Genomic DNA, 19786 nt, shown 5'->3' with positions numbered 1-19786 from the left:
CAACAATAATTTCAAACCCTCACTCTCCTCAAATTTCCCATGTCCCACACCTCCTCCTTAATTCACCTCCTAATTCCTAGGAAAACAACAACAACAACAACGAAAACAAAATAAAAACATAGGCACCAACAGAGGGGCACTCCCTGTGTTCATATTATGAGGCATAAAACCTGCGTATGCCCCCCTCCTATTCTCCTCCCCTTCTGATACAACAGAATAGCTGTTCACCCTCCCTGAGAGCAGTCCTTGTATTTGGGCTTGGCCCGTCCTACTCTCCTACCTTGCCTGTTTTTCATATTCATTCTGTTTATCCCTTCCTTTCTTGATCATTTAACCTCTCTCTTGAATTGGATCATTCCCAATGGCTTGAAAACATGCCCCAGTCTTTCAGATTAAAAAAAAGAAATGCCCTCTACCTCTCACGTCTATCCAGATTTGAGCCAATCACTCTCCTGCCATTCAAAGCAAACTTCTCAAAAGCATTACCTCTACCATGGCAGAGATGGCTTGTTGCCCTACAAATGTCAAACCCCTCTTCTAATTATGGAGCATGGTGGCTGCCCAGGTATACTTCCAGGCTTCTTTGCATCTAGGTGTGGCCATGTTATTAATTCTACCAATGAAATAGGAGCAGAAGTTGGATATACCTTCTAGGTAAAGGCTTTAGGAAGTAGCCTTCCCCATGCTGCTTCCCCTTATGACCAATTAGATGCAGACAACTGTAATGGTGAGGTCCCACTAGGAGATGACACTACCAAAAAAAGAACGAGGCTGAATCCTATCATGAGAGAGAGTTGCCCAGTGACCAGGAACAGCCAGAAACACAGCTATTGCAAGAACAAGACAGTAACTTCTATTTAGTGAAGGTGCTAGAATTTTGAATTTTATTTGTTGCAACAGCTAGTAATACTTTAACCAATAAACTCACCTACCACTCATTCCCTCAGTCCACCACAGCCTAGTTTCCGATCTGCTCCTTGGAAACAGATCTCTATAAAACCACCAGTGGTTTCCAGGATACTGGATTCAAGGCTACTTTTTAGTCTAAATTTTATCTGACCCCTTCAAAGTATTCCACATAGTTGTACGTTCTCTTCTTAAAAGGCTTTCCTAGGGAATGCCTGGGTGGCTCAGTCATTAAGAGTCTGCCTTCGGCTCAGCTTATGATCCCAGGGTTCTGGGATCGAGCCCCACATTGGGATCCCTGCTCCGCTGGGAAGGCTGCTTCTCCCTCTCCCACTCCCCCTGCTTGTGTTCCCTCTCTCGCTGTGTCTCTCTCTGTCAAATACATAAATAAAATCTTTGGCTTTCCTGGGCATCCAGGTGGCTTAGACGGTTAAGCATCTGACTCTTGATTTCAGCTCAGGTTATGAGTCGGGGTCATGAGATTGAACCCCACAACGGGCTCTTTGCTGGGCATGGAGCCTGCTTAAGATTCTCTCTCTCTCTCTCTGCTTCCCTTTACCCTTCTCCCATACTCTTTTTCTTAAAAAAAAAAAAAAAAAAGGCTTCCATGACACAAAACTCTTTCACATTTCTGCCCTTCTGTCTGACTGCTCCTCAGCCTCCTTCATAGGCTCAGATTCTACTATGTAGTCTCAGAACTCTAAAAACTTGACTTCTGCTTCTAACCACATTGAGTTACTGGAGCCCACATGCAATAAACAACCAGAAAATTGGAAACACTGCATTTAGAACTAATTTCAGACATTTGAAAGTAGGCAGCATAGGATCACAATCCCTGAGATAAGAGAAACAAACAAAGTGAGTCTACAGTCACCCTAACTTCTGCCAGAAGGTACCTTCTGGATTGCATTAAAGGAAAGAAAAATAATAGCGGAAAACTGTGGATTCACTGAATTGATGAGATAGAAATCAAAGTTGAGGAAGCAAAGATGACTCAAATTTACATATAAACCATCAGAAAAGAGGGAGCTACACAGAGAAAGAGATTCCCTTGCGTCTTTGGCTGGATACTAAGGTGAGGCTGTAAGCTACACAGCCCCCAGAGCTCAAAAAAGGCTGAGCTATGCTCAAATTCTAATCAACCAGACTGGCAAGACCTTGTTGAACACTGAGGCACTCAGCAGAGATTTCAAAAAGGTCACACCAAATACACATAAATACATTAGCCCTAGAGTTAAGGCTGCTCTACACCTAACCTAACAAAGCTTAAAAATAAGCTTTAATGGAAGGAGCTAATTTATAAGAAATTTAACTACAAGCCAAAATAAATTTCACAATCTACAGATGATAACTACAAAATCCAGAAACTTGACATTCTACCCTAAATGTCCAGCATCCAATCAAGAATTATAATATATAAGAAGAAGATTTAGGAGAAAAATCAGACTGTAGAAGCAGATCTAGAAATAACAGATGGTAAAAAAAGCTGACAAAGATCTTTTAAATAGCTTTATAACTATGCACAAGATTTTAAAGAAATACATAAACTCAAGGAGGACAAAAGGAAATATTTTAAAAGAATGAAATATAACTTGCATAACTGAAAAATATGTTACCCTAAATAAAAATAATGTACTGGCAATTGTACAGCAGTTAGTTACCACAGAAGAAAAGATCAGTGAACTTTAAAAATAGCAATAGAAACAATCCAAACTAAAGGATAGAGAAAAGAAAAAGCCTGGAAAAAAATGAACACAGCCTCAGTGACCTGGTGAATAATATCAAGCAGTCATTAGATAATTACAGTACTGGAATAATGTGGGGGGGGTTGAAAAAAACATTTGAAAAAATAATGGTCAATTTTTTTCCAAGTTTAATAAAAACTATGACCCCACAAATCCAAAAAGCTTAATGAACCCAAAGCAGGATAAATACAAAAAAAAGAAAAAAGAAAAACATAAAAGGGCAACACAATCTAATTAATAAAAACCAGTGATAAAGTTATGGGGGTAAATATGAAAGACACAAATACCCAGTATAATTTGTGAAAAAAGAGGACATCACTACAAGTCCTACAGACATTAAAAGGATGAGAAAATATTCTGAACAACTTTATGTCAATGATTTGGCAGCCCAGATGAAATGCTCAAATTCAAACAAATTATTCAAAATGTTTCAAATTATTAACTAGTAATATATTAAAGACTTGTACAAAATCACAGGATACAAGGTCAACATGAAAAAGGTCAACATAAAAAAATCAATTGTACATTTTATGGTAACAAGGACAATATGAAATTGAAAATTTTAGAACACCATTCACAACAGCATAAAAATATGAAATATGTAGGGATAAATTTAACAAAGTTTGTATGAGTCCTATATGTCAAAAATTATAAAACATAGCTGAAATAAATTAAAGAAGACATATCAATGTAGAAATATATGATGTTCATTCAGTGGAAGATTCAGTGTTGTTCAGATGTGATTTTTCCCCCCAATTTATCTACAAAGATGAGTGGGGAAATGGGCGAAATAAGTGAAGAAAATTAAGAGCACACTTATCATGATGAGCACTGAGTAACGTATAGAATTGTTGAATCACTACATTGTACACCTTGGTGTGGCAAACTAATATAACACTGCATGTTAATTATACTTGAATTAAAAGGAGAAGTGAAAGGGAAAAATAATTAAGTAGTAAATTTTATGTAATGTGTAATTTACCACAATTTTTTAAAAAAATTAAAAATTAGAAAATTGAAAAATAATAAAAATTTTTAGATGTCAAAAAGTGTATGAAAATTCAATGGACCTGGAATAACTGAAACAATTTTTCAAAAAATAAAATATTTGGAAGACTTATCCTATCTGATTTCAAGATTTATAAAGCTACAGTAATCTAAACAGTGTGATCTATAATATTGATATACATACAGATCAATGGTACAGAATAAAGAATACAGAAATAAATCCAACCATATATGGTCAATTAATTTTTTACACAGATAGAAATATAATTGAGTGGGAAAGGATAGTTTCTCAATAGTGGTGCTAGAACAACTGAATATCCTTTTTCTTTTTTAATGAACCCAACCCTGACCTCACACCATTCACAAACAACTCACCATGTGTCATAAACCTAAATGTAAAAGCTAAAACTACAAAGCTTCTAGGAAAATATCTTAATTGAAGTTCATTACATTCACAAATTTCTGTCCTTAAACGAACTCTGTTTAAAAAATAAAAATGAAGAGATACTAGCCACAGACTGGCAGAAAACTATAGATATACATAACAGAGGACTCTTGGGCAGAATACATATAGAACTTCTATGACTGAACAGGATGCCTGGATGGTCCAGTCCGTTAAGTGTCTACCTTAGGCTTAGGTCATGATCCCAGAGTCCTGGGATCAAGTCCCATATCCGGCACCTTGCTCAGCGGGGAGCCTGCTCCCTCTCCCTCTCCCCCTGCTTGTGCTCGCTCCCTCTCTCTCTGACAAATAAAATCTTTTTTAAAAATAAAATAAAATAAATTTTAAAGAGAATTTCTATGACTCAATAATTAAAAAGACAGAAACATCAATGAAATAATGGACTGAATGGTTGAGCAGACACTTCACATCATTAGTCACCAGAGCAATACAAAGTAAAACTGCTAACAGATACCATGCCACACCAAGAGAAAGGCTAAAATTCAGAAGATGGCCAATATCAGGTATTGGCAAGGACCTATGGCAACTGAAAAATCTCTTATGATGCTGATGGAGGTGGAAAATTATGCAACTACTTTGGAAAACTTTTGACAGTTTCTTGTAAAACTTACATTTACCTTAGCACCCCAAAATCTCAGTCCTAGGTATATATCCAAGATAAATGAAAACATATGTTCACACGAAGACTTGTACATGAATATTAATAGCAGCTTTCTACATAATGGCAAAACCTGGAAAAAAATGCAAATGTCCAACAACAGGTGAGTGGTTTACTCAATCTCTGACGAATCCACACAATGGAATATTTGCATAAAAAGAATGAACTTCTGATCCTGGCAATAATGTGGATGAATCTAAAAAACATTTTGATAAGTGAACAAAGCCATACACAAAAGAGAACACTGTGTGATTCCATTTACATGAATTCTAGAATAAGCAAACCTAGTGTTTAGTCACAGAAAAGACATCGGTGTTTACCTGGGGCTAGCATGAGGGAAGGTCATCAGCGATTCCAAATGGCGCACAAGAAAATTTGGTGGGGTGGGGGGCGATGGAAATGTTCTATACCTTGACTGTGGTAGTGGTTACATGGGAATATACACTTGTCAAATCTCATCAAAGTGTACACTTAAAATGGGTGCAAATAAATAATAAAATACAAAATTTTATCATATGTAAACTATAATATACCTTAATAAAGTTGATTTAAAGGGAAAAATAAACAAAATTTTTAAATCAAAAAAACAACTTAAAGCTTTAAAGTTTTCTTAACATTTCCAGAATTTCCTAACATTTCCAGAATAAAGACCAAATCCTGAACATGCTCCATGAGCTGCTAAGCAGTCTATCCCTAGCTACTTCTGCAGTCCACCTCACCTCCCACCACCCAAACCTCTCTGCACTTCAGGCATGCTGGCTTTCTTTCCCTTCTGGAAAAGTCAAGATCTCTCCAAATGCCAGACCTTAATTTTTTTTAACCTAGATTAATCATAATCCTCAATTCATGGTACACTCTCATCGTAGGATATGCATGGCCTGGTTTAATTTAATTGACTACTAAGGTTGTTTTGTTTTGTTTTGTTTTTATAATGGCTTTCTTTTTTTTTTAATATTTAAAATTATTTATTTTATCATTATGCACAATGAAGGAAAGCATTATAGAGAGCAGAGTTCTTTCCCACCATAAAATTATTTACACCCATTTATTTAGCTAGAAACACTAGCTAGAAGAGGTACTGGTATATTCCATTTGTAATAATTTTTTACAGCAAACAATTGTCTTACATTTGGAACATGTTGAAAAAAAATATTACCTCGTAGGTCTTTTTTTGTTTTTGAGTCTCAGTCACTAAGAGCTCAAGGTACTTTGAGAGAATCCTGGTCTCCTAGATGGTCTGATGAATGCATTAAAATCAAGCAATGTGTTTGTATTCTGAAAATATTCTTAAATCCATATAAATGTTGCTTGAGTCGTGGAGCTCATCTCTTTCTTACTGGCACTATGACACGTGACGGACATCCATTATGAAAGCTTCACGCCAATTTCGTTCTGTTCCTTTTTCATTAGCCGCTGTGCCTCCTTCTCCATTTTCTTCCTTTTTGTTCTGCCGCTCTCTTTTCTCTGTCTGCTATCTTCTGCTGCCTCAGAACTTCTTCTGCTTGCCAGGCCGCATCTTCTTCTTCCCACGCGTTGGTATTTTCCTGCCAGGTATCTAAGTCACCTAATTCAGGAGATTGATGAATAAAAGGCATATCCTGTGTAGTGGCTAATCTACTAGAGAAACCCGTGCTACCATCTGGGATGCCAAAATTTAATAGTTCTCTCTTCTTAATATTGATTTTCTGAGTTTTCCTTATAGTTGGTGTCATGTCATTAAAATAGTCAGGTTCCAGTTGTTCCAAAGCATTTTGTTGTGTTGCTACATTCCCACTGCCTCCTTCAATCTTTACACTTGTCGGGGCGTCTTCGTCCCAGGAAGTCCACTCTTCAACATCGGTCTGTTTAGGAACTGATGAATAATCAACTGTAGTTGGCAAAGTTATCTGGTCTCCACTTAATTTCCATCCTCTGCCAGATCTGCATATTAATCTCTTTAGGAATGAGAATACTGTAGCGAGGCAGGTGCAAACTTTAAATAACCGAAACTGTGTGATAGCCATGGTCGAAATCAAAACCTGCCCCTCCCCCTCCCCGCCCGCCCGGCGGAGGCTCCGAGCTGCCGCGGGTATAATGGCTTTCTTCTTACTTCACTGTTTCTTTCTAGGTAATCTCATCAACTTCCACAACTTTAATCACCGCCTACATATTCATGACTTCCTTGTACATCCCCAGCTAACTCAGATCCCATGGAAGTTATGGAGCCCGCTATCCAGCTGCACATTGGGATGTCTCAAAAGCATCCAAATTCAACAGTCAAAAACAAACTCATTTTCTTCCCAACTATTCTCAGTAAATAGTCCACCATCCACCTCCTTCACAAATAAAAGATAAGCATCAATGACTCTTTCCCCTCCTTCAGGCCCCATATTCAATCACAAATGATCGATTTTTACTTACTATTATTTAAATTCATCTACTTCTTACATTACCTCATCTTAATCCATGCTACCGACACCTCTCACCTGGAGTGTTGATACAGCCTCCCAACCAGCCTTCCCCACGTTCTCTCTGACCACCTCTAATAAAATATCCTCAATGCAGCCAGAATGAGACTTTTGAAACATAAGTATCATGTCATGATACCACCCCACTAAGTCCAAGTCATCAACAGGACCTATGAGATCCTACATGGTCTACTCCCTACCTCTCCCCTGAGCCTCACACACACACACCCTCATCTCCCACACCCCCCTCTCTCTGCCACCCAAGCACGTGGCTTTTTCTCAGTCTCTGGAAAAACAATCCCTTCCCCAAGTGCAAGACTTTTTTTTCTAATCTCGGAGAAGCAGAATTGTATCAATCATAATCTTTACTTAATGATTCACTGTCATCATTGTTCATCCGTGACTTGGCTTATTTACTTATTTATTTCCTTAAGTTGGTAAGCAATTTTTTGCAATGTAATAAACACTCATCATCCCATATTACATTTTGCAATGTAATAAGACCAAAACAAAAGCAAATAATCAACAGCAAACCATCTGATGACCTCATATCTCATTCTCCTGGTTATCAACCGTCATCCTGAATCTTGTGTTTAACACGCCCTTGGCTTACTGTGTATAGTGTGTGTGTGTGTGTGTGTGTGTGTGTGTGTGTGTGTGTAAAATACAGCATATATTTCTAAAAATAATTTGAACTGTTTTTGACTTTATAATAATAGTTCATACTGTCTTATGTGGGGACTTGTTTTTTTATTTAATATTACATTTCTAAAGTGTATTCATGTTGTTGCATGTTATGGTAGTTCACCTGTTTTGACCCGTATAATATTCCATTGTGTAGACATACTGTAGTTTACTTATCTACTCTTCTGTTGATCACCAATCACATTGCTTCCTGGTTTGTTTGGTTTTTGATTATGAACAGTACTGCACATTCTTGCACATGCCCCTTAGTACATTTCTTGCTGTGTATTTCAGGGCGTATGAGGGCTGGGCCTTAGGAAGTAATTGGCAACTGACTGCCAAAGTGGTCACCCTGGTTCACACTCCCACCAGAAATGTCTGAGAGATCCCATGGTTCCATATTCTCTGTAACACTTGGTATTGTCAGCTGTTTATTTTTTACTGAAGTATATTTGACTTACAACGTTAGTTTCAGGGGTACAACATCATGATTCAATATTTGCATATATGTTGAAATGATCACCACAATAAGTCGAGTTAGCATCTGTCATCACACATAGTTACAGACTTTGTGTGTGTGATGAGATCTTTAAGATCTACTCTCTTAGCAACTTCCAAATACGCAATACAGTATTATTATCTCTAGTCATGTGCTGTACATTACATCCCAGGACTTACTGATTTTATACCTGGAAGCTTGTGCGTTTTGACGCCTTTCACCAATTTCACTCCCCCAGCAACCACCAATCTGTTCTCTGTATCTGTGAGCTTGGTTCGGGGGGTTATTTATTTTTTTTTTTTTAGATTCCACATGTAACTTGTCAGCCTTTTAATCATTGCTGGTCAGTGGTGTAAATGGTATCTGCAGTTCCCTGACCACTAATTACATTGAACGTCTCTATATGTGTTCATCGGCCAAATAGGATTTCTTCCCTAAGCAATTAATTTTTGTGTGTCTTTTGCCTATTTTCAGGAGATTGCTCTGTGCTCTTCTAACTGATTTCTAAGAGCCCTTTACATTCTCTTCACTCCTACCCTTTGCGGTTTATGTCTATTACAAATACGTTCTCAGGCCCCAGGCCTTTACACATGCTGCCTGTGCAACTGGGCTACTCCCCTTTTTCCACTTCATCGGTGAACTCCTATTCATCCATCAGATCTCCTTTCCAGTACCACTTCCTCAGGGAAGCCTTTCCTGATTTCCCTGATTTGATCAAATGCTACTCTGTTATGCTCTCAAAGGATGAGGTAACACTCCTCAACATTTCTATAGCTCTAACCTTCACATGATTTTTGTGACTCTTTAATATCTGCCGCACAAGGGCAACAATGCATCACTTTTTGTGTGCTTATATTTATTTATTGTGACTGACACAAAATTAGCCCTCAATAAATATTTTTAGATGAATAAATAAGTGTTACATTTTTATGTGTGTTATCTCACACCTGCTCAAAATGCGGTCCTGGTCATGCTGTGTGAGCTTCCCTCTCCCCTCTACTTTTCTCTCACTGTCTTTATCCACACCTCCTCTTGCTTCCTTCTCTCTTCCCTGATTCCTATAAGCCTTACCTGGCACAAGGAAGGAATTCAGTGTCCACATGCCTGTCTGAGGAGCTTGTCATTCCACGGGAGGGAAAAGTCAGATGAAAAGAGACCAGATCTGAAAGACACAAAAGACAACCCAGAGGGCTGGTAACGACCACTCTCCCACCATCACGACTACACAGGGAAACCAGCAGTACGGAGGCCGTGCTCGTTAATTCTGTATCTTATTAACTCATGACAAGAAGGCCATCACCCGGAAGGTGTTGGGCTTTATGCACCAAATGCCTTTGGTTTTACGGAGCCAGAAACCATTTTGGAGAATGATGGTGAATGGGAAGTGGGCTCCAGGAAGCGGGAGGGGCAGGTGCACCATGCACCTGTTGCTTGGCTTCATTAGAGGCAGCATTATGCTTGGAAAGGCCAGACCATTCCAGCAGACACTGCTCCGGCAGCCCTGCATCCCAGTCCCTGAGCAGTCAGGTCCTCCAAACAGGCCTGCTAGAGGCCCCAAAAGGCCATCTGCTGACAGCCAGCCCTCCTTTGCTGCAAACAGATACTTCCAAGCTGCCCTCTCTGTGGGCGGTTACTTCTTAGGTTCTTTTTCATTTCTGTCAAGAAATGAAATGGCCGAGAAGATCTCCTTTGACTCCCTTTCCACCCGTGCCTCCCTCTGAAAGACGAGCCCTGGCCTGGGAGCTGCCGCCCAGCCTGCAGAGGCTCACTCTCCGGCCCACAACGAGGAGAGTGAGTCTCAGTGCAACATCACTGTTTCCCCTTAGCTGGGTCGGTAAACATTCTGGCCATTTTCAAGTATTATTTCCCCCTTTAGGACAATGTACTTGGGTTTGGGTTCTTTTCGCTTTGTTTATGCAGTAATGTTTACAGCAAGAGGGATGCACCTGTTTCACAGGCCCATTAGACTCCGAATTGCTTCTCCCTGAGCAGAGGCATGGAGGAAAGCTGGCCTTGGCACTCGCCCCAGCACACTGCAGTGGAAGACAGGGAGTGGTGTTGCAAAGACCAAGATGTAACCTTGAGCCACAAGCCAAGTGGCTCGGAGCTGGGCGAGGGAGGCGGGCGGTGGTGCTTGGAAGAGGCTGAGGCTCAGCGAGCAAGCGAGTGCGTGAGGGGACGTGCCCAAGGTCATGCTGACAATTAGTCACCAAGCTGGAGTCACAACCACAGAAAGCTGGTCTGTCTGGCTCCAAGCCCACACTCTCCCCGACCTCGTTATGTCTTGGAGCTGCCTGAGGAGAGGGGAGAGGTGGGGAGACAGGAGGGCAGGCTTTCCATCACATGGACCCCCACTGCTAGGGGCTGTCTTTTTGTCTTATCTCCAGGTGATCGAGGCCCACAGAGGGCTGCTCATGGAGCACTGGGGGGGCGGGGGTTAGGGCATAAAAGGGAAAGGAGGGAATGCATGGTCCCTCTCACTCATTCTGGGAGCTTCCTCCGGCTCTGAGGCCCACTGAGTCGCTTGAATTCCTGCTCCCACATTTCCCTCCTGCCAAAAAGCCCAAGGGCCTCCCGCTGCCGGGGTTGAGAAGGACAGAATCAGAAGCCCCCACTCAGGCCTCCTGCATCCAAAACGCCCCACATTGGGGAGGGGAGAAACCGCTCGATAGGCTTGCAGAGTCTTTTGTTTGGAGTGTCAGAGCCACAGCCCGTCACAGAAGCTGCTCCTGGGCCCCGGTGACTTACTTTGTCATCTGCCGCCTCTTGTGCAGGTGTGCGTATTTTAGCTGGAGGAGCCCAGGCATGGAAATCGCTCTCCCTGTGCCCATATATTATCAGTATTTTTTAACATGTCGCTTTCCAAGCAGGTAATGCATTTGCACAGACAGTGATCTTTCATCGGGAGATTACGATGATTTGTGTTCTCTGTCTAAATTCCAGCATAAATTTCAGAGCCAGCGAGGCATTGGCTTGTGGCAAGAGCTGCGTTCTGAGATGTGGCAGGCTATCTGTGCAAACCTCAGGCTTGCAGCCATTTGTCCTGATTAGGGAAAGGCTTTGAAATTCTTCCTTGTGCCTCACCTTCTTTATTTTTTTTTTTTTTCCAAATTGCTCTTCCAGCGGTCACCTTTGCAGCTGGTTGCAAGCCTCATGTAATGTTTGCTGGGCTGGTCCCAAGCAAAGCATTTAAGCAGTTCAACTTCCAGAACTCCTGGTTCTGCTGAAATTAGCAGTATGGCTCGGGTCAAGTCACATAAGCCTCCGGGCTTCAGTGGATTTATCGATAAATTAGAATTTGTAATCCCAAATTGACAGGGTTGATGGGAGGATTAAAGAAAAGAGCATAAAGGAGAATCCCTCCTCCTCAGGAAGTACTCAGAAGACTGCTGGCAAAACCCATGCAATCGTCCTCCATCTAGGCCCTAAATTCCATGTACAACTTGGACCGATACTGTGACCGCACCCCAGGTGGAGGGTCCCGTTTCAGCTCCAGTTTTCTCAGTGGGTGATCTGAAATTCCCCCAAAGTGTCTCTGATAAGATGGCTATGACATCACCTTTTTGTGTCTATTCCTTTGCTCCAGCTGCCATACAACATACCATAGGCTGAGTGGTTTCAACAACAGAAATTTCTCTCCGCAAAGCTCTGGAGGCTGGACATTTAAGATCAAGGTGTTGGTAGGCTTGGTCTCTTCTGAGGCCTCCCTCCTGGGCTTGTAGGTGGCCACCTTCTCCCTGTGTTCTCGTCCGGTCTTCCCTCTGTGTGTGGGTCCCACTCTCTCTCTCATAAGGACACCCGTCATATAGGATTGGGGCCCACCCCAACGACCTCATTTTAATGACCTCATTAAAGACCATATCTCCAAAGACGGTCACATTCTGAGGCACTGGGGGGTTAGGATTTGCACATACGGATTTGGGAATGCGTGGTCCCGCTCACTCAATCTGGGTTGAGCCCCTAACACCATGTCATTGAAAGCACAAATGCATGTTGCACAACTTTGAGGCTGTCTCAAAGTCAGACCGAGCGTGATGGGGATCCCCACCTCCAAAGGTAACACTGCCTTCCTTCCGTCCACGATGAGGCTTCGTTTGCAAAGTCCTATGTCAGTCACTCCTCAACTGGCCAGTGGAAAACCTGAGAGGAGAGGAAGATGGGAGGGACTTACTCAGGGTCACACAGGTAAATTGAGCGGCAGGATCAGGTCTGGAACTGAGATGCGTGGCTCCTGCCTTTCTCGGCATGTGACCACACCTCACCCAAGAGAGGTTTTCATCGCCCCCAGGAGCACCTCCCCCAGGAGCACCTGCCAACGAGGGAAGAGGCCCCCATGTCAGAGGTGTCAGTGGCCTGGGGCAAACCTGCTGCCCATGCCATGTGGCTGCCCGCCTGCCAACTCCCTGTTTCCCCACCACCACGTCCAGCAGTGACTACTGTCCGCCAGCTCGCCCATGGAGGGTAATCGTGCGGACCACAAAAACAGCCCTGATGCTAAGCCTAAACAAACCACCTCCCCAGATCCTGGTGGAGGGGTTGTTTTATTTGGTTTTGTTAATAGGAGAACCCTTGTACCCAGCTGTTGCCGAGACTGCAATGGGTCAATAGCTACACAGGGACAGTTGTGCTGTCCGGGCAAACGCAGGGACTCAGCTGTGACAGCAACAGGCATAAGACGCAGGGCCGTGAAAATTCTTGACAAAGCTGCAGGGAGGAAAGATCCAGACGAGGCACGGACGTAGTTCCAGCTACCGTCCCTTTGTGCCCAGCAACGATTCTGGATTCAGGCCACCTGAGTCCGAGGACTACAGCCAGCTTTGTTTCCAATCCAATTATATATATATAATCTCCAGAGTGGCAGTATTTACTCTTCTCCAAAGCCCCAAATTCCCTGAAGCTTTTTATTTACCAGTGAGCGAACGTTCTGGGGAGGACAAGTGTTTACTTTCGATGGGCCCCCTGTGGGTCAGGTGGAGAACAGCAGGGAGAAACGGGAGAGGACTGACGTTCAAGACCCGTTCGGCCACCAGCCGGCTCTGAACCTGGCCCAAGCTCTTAAGGTCAGTGTCTGCCTCCTCAGAGAGCTTGATAGGATTTTGAAGAGCAGGGCCTTCAGGGTCAGATCAGCCTGGGTCCAAATGACTTACTAGATAGGTGACCTTGACCCCATCGCTTAGCTTCTCTAAGTGGATCTCCCTACAGGTTAAAAAAAAAAAAAAAAAAAAAAGCTAACAGTACCCACCTGTCGGGGATGCTGTGACAGGAAAGTAGGCAGCATTGGTGAAAGTTACCTATCGCATCGCTGGGGAACCTGTTTGTCCTCCTCCCCTGGCGGAGACTTCCTGGGCCGGAGGGAGGGTTGGCTTCCAGTAGCCAACCAATGGGACTCACATGCCCCTGGTGCCACCACCCATCCGGCTCACTCTCCCTATGACAAAGCCCCAATCTCCTCCCTTCCTCCCCTCGCTCCCTCCGCTGGGGCCTGGCAGTGTCCAAAGGCAACTCTTCAAAGCCCTGTAACGGCAGAGCAGCCAGATTATGGGAAGCAAAGCAGCAGGCTCTCTGGATCGGCTTTGGCCAATAACAACAGCAGCATCTCGTCCCCAGCTGTGTGGCCTCCCATCCCAGGCCTGCTCGGCCTTCCTGTCATGGAAGCAGGCCCAGGGTCTCCAAGAAGTGATTTTGTCCTCTGAATGCTCTCTCAGGGCACATCCACAGGGCTGGAGGGGACCCGGGGTCGGGGGGTGGGGTGGGGGGGACTGGAGAGAGGGAGCAGAGAAAGTTCACTGGAACCGAGGCGGGTTCTGACTCGCGGTGCAATCGGGCCCCAAAGCTGCAGCCAACACACATTTTCAGACTAGGGGAGCCGGTGTGGGGTTCGAAGCCTGATTCGACGCAGGACTGAATGAGTGAATGCCCAGCCCCAGCTGGAACCACCTCTCTCCCCTCTTTCACTATAGTTCCCTGTGCCTCTATCACCAAAATCAGCAGGAGAGTCATTCACTCTGATTCAGCAGTAGACTCTAAGTACCTTGAGGGCAGAGACTAATTCCTGAGGTTTTTGAAACTCACCGAGTAATTGCTCAATAATTGTTTGCTAATTTACTTAAAGATAATATGTCCCACCCAGAGTCCTGCCCCCAGTCCTCACCCACTCCAAGCGCCTGGGGCATTCACTCCTGATGAAAGTCATCCTTGCCTCCAGTCTCACTGTTTATCTATTGTGTAATGGGTCCAGTACCTGATCTTGAGCACTCAGCACCGGAAAGATCTCTCTGCTTCCCCCTCTCCCTCTGCCTGACATTCCCCATGCTGTGCTCTCTCTCTCTCTCAAATAAATAAATAAAATCTTTAAAAAAAAAAAAAAGAAAAGAAAAGTCTTTCTAGGGGTTTAACCTCAGAAGTGTTGCTATGCCAGGGTAGGAGGACACTCAGGGCTGACTCCGTTTTCCAGCCTACGTGTTGTATAGAAGGAAGTATTTTAAGAGCAACCAATCTCATCTTTACTTTCTTTTCTGTTTGGTTTTTGTTTGTTTTTTGTTTGTTTGTTAGTTTGTTTTGTTTTTTTTCCTAGATCGTTCAAACCATAGCCAGCAAACCCAGAATGTAACACTGGGAAGCTTAGATTATCAGGCCGGAGAGGGCTTTTCAAATCCATCCATGGGAGGATTTTCCATAAGGTTAGCACCTATACCCTCCGGTCATTGGAAGAGAAAGCACAGATACACCATCTCTAGGGTCTCTTCCATATCAGCACTAGATCTGATAACATTGCTAAGCAGAGACTCACCACTGAGAAGCACACGGGATAGGCCACAACTCTGCTAGAGGGGGAACTGAAAAGTAGCTTCTTACCTAAAGTCACAAGTACGCACAGGATACTGGGAGAGCACCCACCTGTCCCCAAACCACATTGTTTCAGATAAAACTCCAAACGGGGCCCTAGCCAGGAATGTCTGCAGGTAAATTCTCAGAAAAGAAAAAAAAAAGTATTGCTCAAATACAGCCAGGAATGGAACACCCCACCCACATGCCCCCCCAAATCCATTTCATCCACCACACCCCTCCAGAGGGACTCTTTGATCTGCTCCAAGAAGGGGAGGGGCAGTGGAGGAACAAGACGGGAACACTCAGTAAACAGTATTATTAACCCATAGGCTGGCAATAAATCAGGGCAGGAAGGTGACCTCAGCGGGCTGGAGTAATCCTGCATGTCAGGATGAATTTATGAGGCCAATTTTATTGGCCTGCATGACCCAGGCTCCTTGGAGACGTCTCAGTAACAAATCCAATCCACTTCATTTATGAGCTGTGTACAGTGTCAGCCATGGGCCCCAGGCAGAATGCCCCGACCACACTCTCCGAGGGGGTGCCCAGGAGTGTGGCCCTCGAGGAAGCAGCATTCCCGATCCATCGTGACCGTCACTCCCCGAGAGCCGGCCAGACCTGCCCTAGGAGTTGTCGCCTTCGACAACTGCTCGTCCTAGATTTTCATCCTGCTCTGCCCTGAGAGCCGGTGTAGCCACCAGCAAGGCCCAGCCCCTCTCCCGGCCTGTTCCCTCCTGATAAAAGGAGAAAGTTGGATTCAGTGTGGCTCAGTGAGGGCACTGGAAGCCTCTGGGGGAATCCAAGTGCTCCTCAGTGCAGGACTTAACATCTCTGATACCAACTAGTTCAGGTCTGTAGTTCCCCTACCCGGTCACCAGATCAACCAAAAGTACCCCCCACATTTCCAAATGCTCTCACTGAATGGTAATATGGAAGGTAATATCGAAAGACCCTCCCTGGGCACCGACATCCCAGCAGGGGCTGTGAAGGAGCCGATTCTCCCTCTGCTTCCCACCCTGACAGCAGAAAAGGAGATTCTCTTGCCCATGGCAGCTAGAAGGACCTCGGGGCCAGTCAGGAGCCATCCCAGGGAGAGGAGGCCACAGGAACCCAGAATTTCGTTTGAGCAGAGGGCCTGGTGTGTACCTGGCCTTCACCTGCTCTCTGTTGGCTCTGAGGAGCCGGGCGGAAGGCACTTAAGTCTATTTGACTGTCCCTGTCATCGTAAGGTTTACGGATGGTTAATTTATTCTTTATAGCACAGTCATTGATGGCTGTTAAATCACAAATGAGAGCCAATAAAGGGTGAATTGCAGCCGAAATTACACTGTTTATATGACAGCAGAGTGCCGGCTAAAAGATTCATATGCTGCTGATGAAGTATGTTATAAATTTTAATTACCATAGTTTGTACAAATGACATGTTTGAAATGCTATTGAGTAATGTGACCCTGATAATGAAACTATAAAATAAATCATTAACTTTCCGAATGAGCTTTTTTATTTCACTGCTGCACAGAGTAAACTTTTCAGTTTATTCCAAATCCCTCTCTTTATGCCCCCACCCTCTGCCCCTGGCCCCACCGGCTTCTCTCTACAAAGGCTGGAGATGAGGGAGCAGGAGGGGGCTGGTGACCCTGAGGCATGCCTGGAGAAGGAGCCTGGTGACACTGACCCCACCTGACATGGCCCAGGAGCTGGGGAGGGAGAGTCAGCCCCTCATAGAGGTGCTAGATGAGCTCTTTGAATAAACCCCATAATGTTTTCCATCTGTGAGAGGCAAGGATGCTGTTTTTGAACCTGCACATCCTCTAGAGAGCCCCACTCGCTGGTGGCTGGGTGCTGAGACCAAATCACCTAGCCGAGCATCCACCACAATGCCCAGATGGATCAGACTCGGGCGGGGGGGGGGGGGGGGGGGTTGGGCTGCACCATGGCTGAGAGAATGGCAAGGAAACTAGGCAGTTGTCCTGGCCCGTGGCCCGATTAAGAGTCCAGAAAAAAGGCAAACTGGTATTTGGTGGGTTTTCCCATTGTTACAGCATCCTGATTCCTGTGCCCTGGGCTGGCATGTTTATGGATTAGCCCCTCACAACCCCCACCCCCACAAGGCACCAGGCACTGTGGTTAAACACACCTTACAGAGAAGAACCTAGAGCTCCAAGAGAAACCTTGAAGAATGAGCCCCACCAAAGGCCATTCGGGGCGACCTCTCACTCTAAGAGTCACTATTCCAAGCTCTCTCCAGCAGGCAAGTCCCTTTTAGTCCTGCAGGACAGGAAACACATTGGTAAGTTTGGCAAGACCCTGGCTTTGTAGGATGTTAGCACATCAAGCAATCTTGGCTGAACTTTCGTCTAAAATTCAGTGTGGGTGGAGACGGAGGGTGGTGGGGAGAAAAAACACGGGGAAGATGTCCCCCCACCCCCAGCCATATATAAATTCCAGAAGAAATATAGTTTGAAAAAGCCCTCGGATATTTCTCCACACCATCCTAGGGCATATCCAGTTCCCTTCCCCTACTTTGCTTGTGAGGAAATGGAGTCCTAGTGGGGCCGCAGCAGAGCTGGGGTGATAACCCACAAGACCCAAGAAAGAGGGGACTGGAGTGGTTTCCTGCAATATGGCCAGATTACCCCAAGGGCAGCTTGTGGCCGGGAGTATCACCTCACCAACGGTATAAACGCAGCCAGCAGCCTCTCTGTTCCTCTTCCGGAGAAAGGTCACCAAGATGCTCTTCTTCCCTCTGCAGACGGGCTGCCTGGCAGGGAGGCAGGCCTGGCATGAAGGATTGCTCTCTCCTTCCTTCCATTTCCCAGAACAAATCTGCTCTCTGGAGGGTGCCAGACGAAAAGAAGGTCAAACTCAAAAGGGCACACTATGGGACAGCTTCTCGAAGTTTCCTTCCAGGGGTCTGCAGAGGAGAACTGGGCATGACAGTGTGGCTTATTAAGAGACACTGCATTGAAAAGTCTACTAACACTTCAGAGGCCTCACTTCTACCACCCAGTGATCGGTGATGGAAGAGAAGGGGCCCCCTGCTGCACTTCCCACTCTGCAGATGAGCAAATAGAAACAAACTGGGAAGGAATTTGTCTTAGGTCCCAAGCATGCGAGTAGCTGGAGCAAGTGGGAAACCAAAATATGTTCATGAGGTAATCTGGGAAATTTGAAATCTGACTCAGTATTGGATTACATTAAGAAATTATTGTTAATTTTTACTGCGAATAGCAGTTTTGCGATTATTCTTGTAAAGGACCCTTAACTGTTACAGATGCATACTGAAGTGATAACCAAAGAAATGGTATGACATCTGTGATTTGCTCCAAAATGATCCACATTTTGAAAGGGGATGGGGAAGGGCTGGCTGGAAGAAACAAGATGGACCATGAGTTGATAACCGCTAGAGTTGGTGATGGTTACGTGGGGGTTCATTATACTCTCCTTCTGTATATGTGTTCAATTTTCCATAATAAAGAATAATTTTAAAATCCTCAAATGCCCCTTGCCCCTCAAAGTCTACTGCAATGTCCATTTTCCTATGCATTTTAAGCAATGCTAGGCTGGAAAACAGATCGGACCACCTGCCCCCTGGGACATGCTTCAGTAATGTAGGAGGGTATGAATTTTTGCCTTCCTTTTGTTGGAGGAAGTCCCAAGTGACCAGGAGTCCAGCACTGGGTTGTGTGCAGCCCACTTCATTGGAGAGAGAAGGCCCTGGTCTGGAAGCTCCCAAAACAGCTCCCTGGTACATACACAGCCAGAAGCAGAAGGCCTGCCTGAGTGGGCCTCAGACCTCCTGCATCAACCTGAACAGGTCCCCTCATTTCTTGGAATCTTGGCTGCCTCATTTGTAAAACCAATATGGTAGCCCAACCAGCCTACTTCAAAGGATGTTAGGATGAACTGAAATAAGGAAGGGGGACTTCTAGAGAGAGGGCTGAGGGGAAGGAGCAAAAGCGTAGATTCTGGACTCCCTGTATGCAAATCCCAACTCCACCTTGGGTTAGCTCTGTGGCTTAGACAAGTTTCTTAGTCTCTTCTGCCTCAGGGTCCTCTGTAGTAGAAACAGCATTGTTGTAAGGATTCAGTGACTTAATATATGCCAACAACTAAGAATAATACCAAGTGTTATGTAAGTTATTTATTATTGTTATTATTATTACCCTATAATGGTATTCTAATATAAGATGTCAATATTATGAAAAGAACCAAAGAGCGTTACATCAGAAAGGGACTTGAGAAGTCATCGATTCTAAACTCCATCTTTCAGAGGATTGATTGTAGAAGTGATGTGATTTATCTGGAGCCTCATCACAAGACAGTGACAGAAATGAACCTATAGCAGACCCCATCCCACTAAGCAGATGGCCACTTCTTCTTCCTTATTACTCCCCACTCATGAGGAAGCCCAGACTGAATTGTGTCCTCATTCCTGAGTCTCATGCTGGCTGGGCACACCCAGGAGTCCCATGCCCAGCGCCTCACTGGGTTTGTAATGGGGGAAGACCATGGAGGTTGGAAGAGGAACGCCCCCCCCCAAAACAC

The 19786-nt window shown here is 44.5% G+C and overlaps 1 protein-coding gene across 1 annotated transcript; it reads right to left on the bottom strand.

The window, feature by feature from the left end:
• Nucleotides 1-5899: 5899 nt before the first annotated feature.
• LOC113925022 (receptor-binding cancer antigen expressed on SiSo cells-like) lies at nucleotides 5900-6843 on the bottom strand. Its single transcript, XM_035726230.1, has one exon. The coding sequence runs from the start codon at nucleotides 6781-6783 to the stop codon at nucleotides 6187-6189; it is 597 nt and encodes a 198-aa protein (XP_035582123.1). The 5' UTR covers nucleotides 6784-6843; the 3' UTR covers nucleotides 5900-6186.
• Between the last annotated feature and the right edge of the window lie 12943 nt (nucleotides 6844-19786).

Source organism: Zalophus californianus, chromosome 2 (assembly GCF_009762305.2).
Source record: "Zalophus californianus isolate mZalCal1 chromosome 2, mZalCal1.pri.v2, whole genome shotgun sequence".
Taxonomy (NCBI): Eukaryota; Metazoa; Chordata; class Mammalia; order Carnivora; family Otariidae; genus Zalophus; species Zalophus californianus.
The sequence above is the reverse complement of the archived record's forward strand: the minus strand, read 5'-3'. Positions and strand labels throughout refer to the sequence as shown.